The sequence below is a fragment of the Trachemys scripta genome, chromosome 1, assembly GCF_013100865.1.
Source record: "Trachemys scripta elegans isolate TJP31775 chromosome 1, CAS_Tse_1.0, whole genome shotgun sequence".
Classification (NCBI taxonomy): Eukaryota; Metazoa; Chordata; order Testudines; family Emydidae; genus Trachemys; species Trachemys scripta.
The window spans coordinates 208,699,766-208,712,783 of record NC_048298.1 but is presented as its reverse complement, the minus strand read 5'-3'; the positions used below and the strand labels follow the sequence as shown (position 1 = coordinate 208,712,783).

The following is a 13,018-nucleotide window of genomic DNA, read 5'->3' as shown; positions in this document are numbered from 1 at the left end:
GGGCTCCTCCCGTCCTCTTTTTTGCTTGCTGAAATATGGTAACCCTAGTTACTGTGACGGGTTGGATCACAGAAATCCCCTTGGGAGCTGCCACCTGATGTGCAAAGACTACCTCTGCTCCTGTTTTCCCTGCCAGTTCAGGACTCCAGCACCCTGTCTTGCTGAGCCAGACTCTCCCATCTGCTACAACACAGACCTAGGGTCTGAATCACTTGCCCTGAAGCTGCAAGTTTACCTGAAAACGGCTCACAGAAGTTTGCTTGTCTTTAGCACTCAGATGCCCAACTCCCAATGGGGTCTAAACCCAGATAAATCCGTTTTACCCTGCATAAAGCTTATGCAGGGCAAACTCATAAATTGTTCGCCCTCTATAACACTAATAGAGAGATATGCACAGTTGTTTGCTCCCCCAGGTATTAATACATACTCTGAGTAAATTACTAAATAAAAAGTGATTTTATTAAATACAGAAAATAGGATTTAAGTGGTTCCAAGTAGCAACAGACAGAACAAAGTAAGTTACCAAGTAAAATAAAATAAAATGCACAAATCTATGTCTAATCAAGCTAAATACAGATAATCTCACCCTCAAAGATGCTTCAGTAAGTTTTTCTCAGACAGGACACCTTCCAGGCCTGGGCACAATTCTTTCCCCTGGTACAGCTCTTGTTCCAGCTCAGGTGATAGCTAGGGGATTCTTCATGATGGCTCCTCTCCCCCTTTGTTCTCTTCTACCCCTTTATATATCTTTTGCATAAGGCGGGAACCCTTTGTCCCTCAGGGTTTCCACCCTCCCCTCACTGGAAAAGCACCAGGTTAAAGATGGATTCCAGTTCAGGTGACATGATCACATGTCACTGCAAGACTTCATTGCCCACTTGCCAGCACACACATATACAGGAAGACTAACAGGTAAACACAGCCATCTGCAGACAATGGTCCTGGTTAATGGGAGTCATCAAGATTCCAAACCATCATTAGTGGCCCACACTTTACATAATTACAATAGGCCCTCAGAGTTATGTTTTATATTTCTAGTTTTAGATACAAGAGTGGTACATTTCTACAAATAGGATGATCACACTCAGTAGATTATGAGCTTTGTAATGATACCTTACAAGCGACCTTTTGCACGAAGCATATCCCAGTTGCATTATATTCACTTATTATCAAATCTTTATAAAACTATCCCAGTTACATTATATTCACATATCATGTTTTTATAAAACCATATAGACTGCACAACGTCACAGTTACTATCTCTTTACTATTTATCTATAGATTATACTTTTAATAAATGTTTATCCATGTAAGTCCATTAATGGCTATTAGCCAGGATGGGTAAGGAATGGTGTCCCTAGCCTCTGTTTGTCAGAGGGTGGAGATGGATGGCAGGAGAGAGATCACTTGATCATTGCCTGTTAGGTTCACTCCCTCTGGGACACCTGGCATTGGCCACTGTCGGTAGACAGGATACTGGGCTAGATGGACCTTTGGTCTGACCCGGTACGGCCTTTCTTATGTTCTTATGTTATCCAGTTGCCTCCCACTAGTGAAAAGGCAGACTTGAAGCTGGAAGGAAACACAGTTAAGAAATCTTCAAGTACTTTATATACAGTATCTCTTTTTTTAAAAGGATGCTTTATATTTTACAAATGACCTATTTATAGCACAATTATTACTTGCAGCCAGATGCATGATAGTACATTTTTTTGGGGGGGGACTACAGATCTACAACATTAGATACACAGAGGAAAAGGAAGTATGGGAAATCTGTTCAATGGAAAAAATGACAGACTGCCTTATGTCAGGATCAAGTATATTTTAAAATATATGGCTACCATTTTTGGAATTTGAACAAAATAAATACACAGATAATGAGATGAGCTTGACCAAATACATATAGATGTTTTAAAGGTAACAAATACAAATTATGAATCTTTAATACTTGTATAAAAATTAATGTATATTTATAAGATGTGAAAAGTTCTAGTTATATAGTATAAAAAGATATCATCATGTAGTTTCCAGATCCATCATTTAGGTTTTGCACAAAAGGTTTTACAAATCCTGATATTAACAGAAAAGTATTAAGAACTTAAAATACCCAAACCTGTTAGAATTTAGACATCATTCCTCTAATAATGATAAAAATAAAATAATTAATGATAGATATCCCATCTCCTAGAACTGGAAGGGACCTTGAAAGGTCATCGAGTCCAGCCCCCTGCCTTCACTAGCAGGACCAAGTACTGATTTTGCCCCAGATCCCTAAGTGGCCCCCTCAAGGATTGAACTTACAACCCTGGGTTTAGCAGGCCAATGCTCAAACCACTGAGTTATCCCTACCGCCCCCCCCCCCCCATATTTCAGCATTGTTTTAATGCAGTAGATCTCAAATTACAACTGTCAAACAACCAGTTTTCTACATTGTTCTTTCCTCCAGTCTCCAGGGCAATCAGAACCGACAGAAAATGCTATGTTGAATTGGTTCAGAACTGGAAGATGGGTTGACCAGAAAGAAGGTTTCTGTTTTGTAAAGTGATCTGCAGAATAAAGTGAGGGAGGCAGGGAGAGAACCAGCATGCTAGTGCATTAAAACCAGGAAGTAAAACAGACTAGAAGGAAAAGTGCTGGTTGACTAGTAGGTTTTCATTATCATAGCTGAGTGAATTGCAAAGACAATGCGTAAATGATAGAAATCATATTAGATAAATAATAATTAAAAATTCTAATATGTATTAATAAGAACATAAGAATGGTCTGACTCAGTATGGTCAATGGTCCATCCAGCCCAGTATCCTGTCTTCCAACTGCGGCCAGTGCCAGATGCCTCAGAGGAAATGAACAAAACAGGGCAATTATCAAATGATCCATCCCTTGTCGTCCAGTCTCAGCTTCTAGCAGTCAGAAGTTAGCTTTTTAAATTATTTTTTACGCATCCTTGGCCAGGACCATGTTTGTGTTTGTACAGCACTTAGCACCCTGGGACCCTGATGTGGAATGGGGCCTCTGCATACAAACCTTAAATAATGTATTATTAAATATAATCTTCACCTGAGGTGTCAAACCTCTTATTGGTTGTTTTTTGTTTTTTTTTTGGGAATGTGGCCCTGCGAACATGGGCAGAGGACTCAGGAGGAGCAGGGGCAGCCGCGCAGCCGGAGAAAAGCGGCGGTTTCCCCTTCAAAGCGCCGCTTCTCTCCAGCCAGCTGCGTGGCCACCCGGTGCTCCTCCTGAGTCCTCCAGTCACGTTCCCCGTGCTCCTGCAACCCGCACCTCCCGCCTGCTCCCCTGCCCCTGTAGTGCAGCCCCTCCCCCCCGAAGGAGATGTGCCGGTGCTGAGCTGCCTGAGTGCCCGGCCCTGGGGCTCCCTGTTGTTGGGGGGAGGTCCCATGCCAGGACACCCTGTGTTCACTGTTAAATCTGCCCCTGAGCCGTGCCGCCCAGCTGGAGCCAGCCATGTCGCCGCGCTGGCGGCATGTGAGCTGAGGCTGAGGGGGAGGGGGAACAGCAGGAGAGGGGCCGGGGGCTAGCCTCCCCATCCGGGAGCTCAGGGGCTGGGCAGGACGGTCCCGCGGACTGGATGTGGCCCGCGGGCCATAGTTCGCCCACCTCTGGTCTAGGCTGTAAATGCAAATTCACTTGCTAATGTGCCAAGTTCAATATCATTCTTTATGAAAACATTAATTTTATAAAGGAAAGTTTTAAGGGCATGATGGAAGCTTCACTGTGATAAACTATCTGTAGATATTTTCACTTTGTGCTAAGCATGTTTGATAATGCTTGGACACCTTACTGGAGGATTTTTTTTTATATATAATGTAACAACTAAACTATATTTATTTAAAAAAAAAACATTTTTTTCTTAGTAATGATGGGCTTAGCTTGCAAATTTGGATCCAGATCTAAATTTCCTCAAAATTGAGGTGTATGCAGATGTTTCATGTAGTTTCTGGTCTATCTCTAGTTCATAACTAAACTCTCAAATTGTGCTGAGGCTTTAAACCATTCCAACACCAGCCAAAGAAGATCTTTCAAATTAAAGTATCAAATACCATGATGAATGCCTACCATCCTCCTCCCCCTTTGCAGCCAGTCAGAGCACACTATTTTGAGTAAATGCCTGCATTCCCCAAATGAGAGATGGTATTAAAGTTGGCTTCGTTCAAAGGATTCCCGACTTTTGCTGCTTTGGGTTGTTTGGCAGGCTTCTTCCTCCCTCTCCCCTTTACCTCCAAGACATTTCTATTCCCATTGACAACTACACAAACCTTCAGCATGCTTCAGCATTTTTGGTGTGCAAAGGCCACAGCTGTATGTTGAACAATATATCATTTATAATCCAATAAAATAGTCCTAAATAAAACAATGATAATCTCTTACATTGAGAATAATAATAATCAGGGACATTGATCCTTGGTTTTCATAGAAATATGGACGGAATTGCAAAATTTGGGTCTTCTCACTGCATTTAGCAGTATTCTCCACATTTTAAGTTTTCCTTACAAAAAAAGAAAATGGATTTAGCTGTGAACTTTTGGCAATGTCGAAACTATCTTTCTGAGTTGGCAGGTGGGTATATTGAAACAAATAGCACCCAGAGGAGTGTGAATTTTCAAGTATGTCAAGAGCAAACTCTGCAGGCATGAAAACAGAAGAAATTTTAATCACGTTGGCAGGACAGGACATGAATTTAGCTTAGGAGTGTTATATCAGAGAAGCGGGGGATGCCTATTTCATCCCATCTTTCTACTGAAACCCTTCATATTGCCCCAATCACACTTCTTTGCTTCCTAGATCCAGTCTAATGTGAAGATCCCCATACTTTCTCTACTGTTCCTTTCAACTTCTATAGGATATCGCACCCCTTCTCCTGATAAAGAATAGAACAAAATGGAAAAATAAAAACATTAATTCCTACTACTTTGTCTCCTTGTTCATTTGTGGTACTTTGCTAAATTAGGTTGCTACTATGTGCATGCTGTTTCCTCTGGTAGGAAAAAACTTCATACAGCCATAACACAGATGCACAATGGATCCAAAGATTGTGCTGACAACCTTAACTCTGTATGGAGTGTAGTTGTAGCCATGGTGGTCCCAGGATATTAGAGAAAGCAAGTGGGTGAGGGACAATACCTTTCATTGGACCATTTTGAGCCACACAGAGACTTGAAGAAGAGCTCTGTGTGGCTTGAAAGCTTGTCTCTCTCACCAACAGAAGTTAATCCAATAAAAGGTATTACCCTTAGGCCACACAATGTGAACTACTATTTAGTGGGGCCTGGGTTGGAACCCAGTGAAGCATGGAGGGCTCAAGTTCCCCTATCCCTGGCCACAGACTCTTGCTGCTGGGCGACATGGGGGTCATGGACTCTCATCGCTGGGTGGTATTGCTGGTATCAGACAACAAACCCCTCTACACATGGTGGAGAATGCAGGCAATGCCCAGGTTCTGTTAAAAGGGCCACTGGAATACCAACTGAAGTGACCCAAAACTGAAAAGCTTTGCGTCCCCGTCCCTCCCCGCCCCGATTTGTTAACCTTTTGAATATCTTATTTTTATTGCATTTTTAGCTCATTTCATGACTTTGATGCATGATTTAATCCTGTCATATAAGATGATAAATTTGCATGCTAGGATCTGTAAATCTGAATTTATTCACACCGTATATAAGCAAATAAAAAAATGGTTTCCTCTAAGTTTATAGAAGTTTTCATAATTTTAAAAATAACTGAAATGTACTAATATCAAGCAATTGAACTGTGTACCAACATTGGGTGGGCCAACATTAAATAGTGTTACAGTAGGTGACAGCCTTAGAATGTTAACCATAATCCTTTAGTTCAAAAGGTCGCTTTTCTCACCCTTACTCACACAAACTGAAGCACAGCTTCAGAGAGATACAAAGACTGACCAATGGCATTTTCAAACGATAAAACAGCAAGCAATGTCAGTCTCTTGTTGGCCATCATCGATTGAATGTATGTTTTAATGAGCCTGAGCTTTGAAAAGCTGCGCTCACCATTCACAACTGTGACGGGCAGCATGAGCAGAATCTTCAAAGCTATCCACACATTAGGAAAAATGTCCTTTAACTCTGCATCATGAATGAATTGGAGAACTTGGAGTTGTGAGTGCTTCCCGTGTTGCAAAATGTGACGGACATTGTCCAATGCGACAGAGAGATCTTTATCATTGATGATGTCTGAATGTTCCTCATGTGTCAGAGTCCGATGAAGGTCCGTACAGTTGCTCAAGAGTGTTTTCCTGTCTGTCAGCAGCTTACTAAGGTCATAAAAAACTGCCCAGATCTTATTGTGGTGCTTCATATATCCAAACCTTTCTTTGCTGCTCAGGCAGTGTCAGTAAGCGAGCAAAAAAAACACCCTCTTGAATTTTTCTTCTGAGCTTCCCATCATCTCATCTCTGCTTTTGGAACCAAACTGTCTCTTCTTCCAATGAATACAAGTTTTCTTGAAGACAGACTCCTATGTTTTCTCTCATTTCTTTGGCAGTAGTGATGGCATCTTCAAATTGGTTGTCTCTGTAGGCCACAATGAAATCAAGGCAGCTTCTCAGCATCTTTTATTTTCTACGGGAGAAAACAGACAGTATTAGGGAGAGCAAAAGTCTATGTTCCGCAGTCCTAGAAAGTCATCAAACATTCTGTTAAGTATGGCGAAAGAAGTAACAGTATTTCTTGTTGCGTAGATAGGGGTTCGACAGATATCTCTGGCATCTCATTAAATATGTCCTTTATTAGTTGCTACTTACACTCTTCAAGTCTTAAAACACAAGTACACTTTCACAATTACACAATAAAACAAGGTTTACAGTACCACAACTGGGCTCTTACTTCACTTTGTTCTTGTATCTCACTGACTGACTGGTGACACCGCACCCCTTATACACCCACAAGGGCACGGCTGACAACATTCTAGGAGGTTCAAGGAAAATGTAGTTCTCAGAAAGTCTGGAAGGTTCCATGAGATTCTACAAAGATCTAGAACATTCTAGGAGGTTAATGAATAATGAGTCCACATATGGAATACCTGAAACATTTTACTTCAAACATTCTATTTTTCCTTTTGCCACTAACAACAAAAACAGCACCCTGAGCCTGGTGCCCCCCAATCCCAGCCACCACAGGCAGTCGCTTGCCCCTAAATCTGGCCCTAGTTTTCGATTGCTCTTTAAGTAAGAAATAGAATGACAAAAATAAGCGACTTAGAAAGGATGTTCTAATTTGGGATAATAGGAAGAAATGCAGCTCATTCATTATTGTGGCAAACTATTCTCAAAATGTCCTGTAGTCCTACATTTTAATTATGGCTTTGCTCTTCCTTGGTTTTATGAACTTGGTGAGGCAGGCAGTTGCCTATATTTCTCTCTCCCTACAGACTGTCTGCACAAGTCTCTTTTATACCTGAGTGACAATTAAAAATATACAAGAAGCACAGAAAAAAAAAAAAAAAAAAAAAAAAAAAAAAGGCTATTTGAATGCAGTTTTCTTTAGAACTGACATATACTATATGTTTATTGAATGGCTCTATAATGACTCATTCTTAATTTGTATTATTAGCTGGTAGTGATATGAAACTAGTTTTTCTGATTACATCAATGTTTCATTTGATTATTCCCACACAGTCTACGTAAGCAATGTGGGAACCGTTAAATGAAGAAATAGCAAAAGTACTTCTTGGCCTTTTTTTTTTTTTTTTTTTTTTGGCCTACTATGAAAAGACATCAAATGTCTGCAATCTGTTTTAACACATTTTTTTACATATATAATTCATGTTGTAGCGTCAGGAAAAAAATGTTCTGCCAACAGTTTGAAGTACTGTATTTAGTTCCTTTCAAAAAAATACATGTGCCATTATATGAGAGATTTCAGATGTGAAATAACTTGGAAAATGCGATTCTCAAATTTCAAAAGCCTAACAAGGCCTCTAACAGCTTTCTGGTAAAGTATGTGAATATGGATTATTCAGAAAAATTCAGTGAAAACTATTTTCATATGTTTGGGGGAGTGGTGCATGTGTGGGTCTGAATAAATGCTTTTTGTGAGTCAGTAATCTTTGAATACAGTTAGGCCTTGGCTACACTTGCGGATTCACAGCGCTGCCGCGGCAGCGCTGTGAAGCGTAAGTGTAGTCGCGCCGCCAGCGCTGCAAGAGCTCTCTCGCAGTGCTGCAAGTACTCCACCTCTCCGAGGGGAGTAGCTTGCAGCGCTGCAGGCGCTGATTACACTGGCGCTTTACAGCGCTGCACTCGCTGAGCTCGGGGGTGTGTTTTTTCACACCCCTGAGCGCAGCAAGTGCAGCGCTGTGAATTGCCAGTGTAGCCAAGGCCTCAGATCAATCCTTTTCTCAACTTTAGTTGTACTTTAAGGTTTACATCAAAGGGAGGCAGCACCTGCACAAATTGGAATGTAGGAATGTAAGGTGGCCTTTTTTTTGCAAGGGAAGTGACAGGGAGAAAGTGCTGCTACGTATGTATCATATAACAGTGCTGGACTTTATTCCCCATGTCTCTATACTGAATGTAACTGGTAGTGAGAGTCCTGGAAGGATATGGCAGCACTTGGGTGAACTGAGGACCTCCCGTTCAAATGATGGGAACAAATAGAATTGACACTTCTGGACTAGAAATAGGGATTCTACCTTTGGAGGAGGTAATAGCGTCTATATTCTGTGAAAGAAGCAGGATCCTCTTAAACATGCGCGCGTGCACACACACACACACACACACACTGTGCCACGGGTGTGTATCCTGGTTTATAATCTTACACTTTTTATACATTTTTTTCTTTAATGAAGTTTGGATACTCAAAGCATCAATTCTTGTCTTTCCTTTTACTAGTAACAACAACAATTAATAATAATTAATAAATATCAAATGAACTGGCTAATGTGGTAACACATCCAAAATGACAGGCCATATTGTTTTGGCATGGCAGATCATGAGTGTTTCTACTTCATTTAAATCATCCCTTTTATCTATTGATGGCAACCAAAGCATAGAGTTTTTGATCTACCATTTGTCCTCAGTGGTTCCAGCTTAACCAATCCAGAATTCCTTCTCCCCTTTTTTGAGTATTGATTCAAGAGATAAGAGGGTAGAGACTTATTACATCAGCTCTCATTATTGAACACCAGACTACTGCCTTTTCCCTTACTAGAGAATAGGGGGACATTTTTAGCTTTCCAAGAGCCAAGCCTATAAATTCAAGAATTAGAAGGTGGAAGGAGTATTCAGTGTAAAATGAGTAAGAACACCATTTTCTGTTAAAATGCTTATTTTTCTCTTAATATGTTGCTGTATGTGTCTCTTTCAGTAAGTGGACAGCTACTCAATTAGAAGGGGAAAAGGAGTGCTGAGGGCACAAAATGATAGGTTGATGGTGTGGTGCCTCTATGAGTTTGTTTACACTGTTGGGGGAGGAGAAGAAAAGCGTGTTCTTATATCAGGCTAGCTAACCTGCATTGGCTAAGTTGGGCAAAAAAATAGCAGTGAAGACATGGCAACTTGGATCAGCAATTTGAGTTAAACTGTAGGGTAGCCCGGAGTTGAACTGTGTGTTTGTGCAGTGTCTAGAACAATGGGGACTTAATCTTGGTTGGGGCTTCTAGTGTACTGTAATACAAATAAGCCATGTGATGTCCTCCACAGAAGACTCTGTCAGGCTGGAGTATATAGAACATATTCTAGGTAAATGTACTTGTGCTGGGATGCAGACTTCTTGCTTTGGCTGGGATAGGATCCTGCAGCCATGACCCAGTGGTGCTGCTGGGGGAGGCCACATCGTGGCATAGAGGTTTGAGGACTGAATCCTGGCAGGACCATTCAGAACTCCACTTGAAAGCCTCTCTGAGCTGAGGTAATTAGATGTATCTGCACCTAGTTATGCTCAGAACCTCAAACAGGCCCAGACTACTTTCATGTGGAAAGTGAATGGGATTTGCTGTCTAGAAATCAGAGAGGAAGATAAAATTTTCCTATTTACATGGTATGATTATGTATGGTTTGTTTTTGTAGTTTGAAGTATAAGGATTTAAGATGCATGAAGAGATTATGGCCGTGTGTGTGATGTTTTAGTTGCTCTCCAAGAGAGAAAAATCATATAAAATGAAAACAAAACCCCATAGAATTTTCTGTACAACCTGGGACTCCTGTGAAGTTCTTATTCAGCAGACATATGGGTTCTTGCACTCACATGCTGTCTTACTTAGATTTTTATTTTTCTGATTATTCAGTAAAAGTGTTATCTTTAGTTCCCAAATAAGGTAATAATTATTAAAGGGCAGATTGCTTATTTCCTTTATATCAAGATGAGGATGGTGGAAACTCCCATTACGTCTTGTGATTTTTTTGTTTATTTGTTAAAATGTCTATAGTAAAGATATGCACAGTAGTTGTAGCCATGTTGCTCCCAGGATATTTGAGAGATAAGGTGGGTGAGGTGTATGACCTGAAGAAGAGCTCTGTTTGGCTTGAAAGCTTGTCTCTCTCACCAACGGAAGTTGGTCCAATAAAAGATATTATCTTACCCACCTTGTCTCTATAGTAAAGGTAGTTCATTTCAAATTAGTTTATGGATATTGCTTTCTGTTAAGTAATGCTACTAAATGACTCCAGGTAACTCTAAATATAATGTACTTAACTAGGAGTTTTATTAAATCTTACATAGTGAATTTCTAGATAAGTAACTTATAGGACACCTTATAACTACCAGGTTGTCGGGTGGGATTGAACCTGGGTTCTCTGGAGCTAAATATCTGGAGATATTTAAGAGTAGGTTAGATAAATGTCTATCAGGGATGGTCTAGACAGTATTTGGTCCTGCCATGAGGGCAGGGGACTGGACTCAATGACCTTTCAAGGTCCCTTCCAGCCCTCGAATCTATGAATCTATGAATCTATGAATAAATGCATGAGTCTCCGCTACATGAGCTAAAAGCCACATGGCCCTTAGCTAAGGCTGTAGAGCAGACTCCTTAATCTCTAAGTGCCACTAGAGGAGACAGAACACCACGCCCAGGAGGTGTGAGGGTTACACAAGCTTCCCCATAAATTCTGCCAGTTTTGGGCCTCTCCAACAAAGACTACTAGTCCAAAAAAACAAAACAAAAAAACCCACTATAACAAATGTCAAGTACTGTGGTGGGTTTTGCTGCAGGCAAAAATATGTAGTAAGCTAGACTCAAATTAAGTCTTAAACCTCATGTTCCACATAGTTTTGCTCACTCTTTGGGACAGAGTCTGTCCCCTATTCCAACCACCATACACTGTTCTATTAATATATGGCAGCTATTAACACACTGCAGCTGGCCAGGGAAGATTCCCAGCAGCATAGGTTTGCCATAAGTGACCCTAGGCTGCTGTCTTTGGAAGACCTGGCATAGGAGATGTGCCAGATTCACATGCATAACACATGGCACTACAGGGATTCAGGGCTGCCATAAATGGAGGAACCAAGGCTGCTGTTTTGGCCCTAGGAGCAGCCAATAATCTGGAGCATGCAAAGGTGGCATAAAGCCACCTTCTCTGCTCTCTATGCAGCATAGAATTAGATCCTTTGATTTTTTTTTTTAATGCTTAAACATTTTGCTTATCCTTCATGGGCTTTTGCTTATTTAGTCCATTTTAGTTTGACTTTTTATTTGTGAAGTCCAGAATGTTGTTAATTTTCCCCCCTTTCCCTCTCTTCTTGTAGGTCTTGATGATTGCTTGCAGCAGTATATTAAGAACTTCGAGAGAGAGAAGATTAGTGGGGACCAGCTACTGCGTATTACTCACCAAGAACTGGAGGATCTGGGAGTCACCCGGATTGGCCACCAGGAGCTTATCTTGGAAGCAGTTGACTTGCTCTGCGCATTGGTAAACTTCCTGGGAAAGAGGGGAGGGGAAAAAAACAGGAAATATATGTTAGTTGAGAAATTGCTAAATAGTTCTACAACTTCTTGACATTAAATGCCAAATTGCTTATATATTGTAAAATACGAAGTAGTGCATGCCATCATGCTGCGCTGCTGATTAGACAGAGGCTTTTAATTTAATAAACTGATGTCACAGATTTGAGGCTGAGAGGCTTGCACATCAACCTTAAGAAAAAATCAGCCCATCCTAGATCAACTCCCCTTCTCAAAGGCTAGTTTCTATTCAAATTGAAATGTGAAATTGTTGTATGAGAGGGCAATAATTGGATTCTGGTTGCCCTTTAAAAACAAAAGGTCCTGATATTAATCAAGTCAGTTTCCAGTGTCCCTGTCATGCACTCCCTTAGAGTATTATAAATTACATGTTGGATGATTATTCCAGTTTGTTAAAACATAGCTGCTTTTATTTTACAGTAAAAAGGATTAACTGTTGAAATAATTATCTAATGTGTAAATAATTTGTACGCTTCCTGACATCTGGTTACAGACATGAATGGTATAACACTCACTAAGAAGGTTGTCTGCATTCTCAGCTGTGGGATAGGTGCTACTACTGGGCATGGGATTATAAAATGAGAAGATAGTGGGTGATTCCACTAAAATGTTCTTGATTTTTCCAAATTACTGGGGTTTTTAATATGAGCTAGCTTTTAGAGCTTCAGAAGCATCTGTAGGGAAGCCTAATCCCAGTGGAGCAAATCCAAGATGAAAGATTCAAGTGCTCTTCAGGGGGCTTTGTAGTCCTGTGTATCTGCCAAAGTTGTTTTTCCATGTGACAAGGCTGTAGGTCGTATTGTCATGTCTTTGGTGGGAGTTTGGAGCAGGGACGGGACTCAAATTAAAAAGAAGAGGGCAATACAATAAGACAAGAAATAAGATAGAGGTTGGGTTTTGAACATACTTCCCCCTAAGAACATTCTGTACAGTTGTACCACTGTTGACAATTATCAGGGGGTAGCCGTGTTAGTCTGTATCTACAAAAACAACAAGGAGTCTGGTGGCACCTTAAAGACTAACAGATTTATTTGGGCATAAGCTTTCGTGAGTAAAAACCTCACTTCTTCGGATGCATAGA

General features: G+C 40.7%; 1 protein-coding gene across 4 annotated transcripts in view; it reads left to right on the top strand.

Moving 5' to 3' along the window:
• The window catches only part of CNKSR2 (connector enhancer of kinase suppressor of Ras 2), a 363,733-nt gene that overhangs the window by 57,092 nt on the left and 293,623 nt on the right, over positions 1–13,018 (top strand). For all 4 annotated transcript variants that reach the window (XM_034755470.1, XM_034755460.1, XM_034755453.1 and 1 more), the window contains exon 2: positions 11,721–11,884. In XM_034755470.1, coding sequence (XP_034611361.1) covers positions 11,721–11,884 — 164 coding nt within the window. The remainder of the gene's footprint in view (positions 1–11,720; positions 11,885–13,018) is intronic.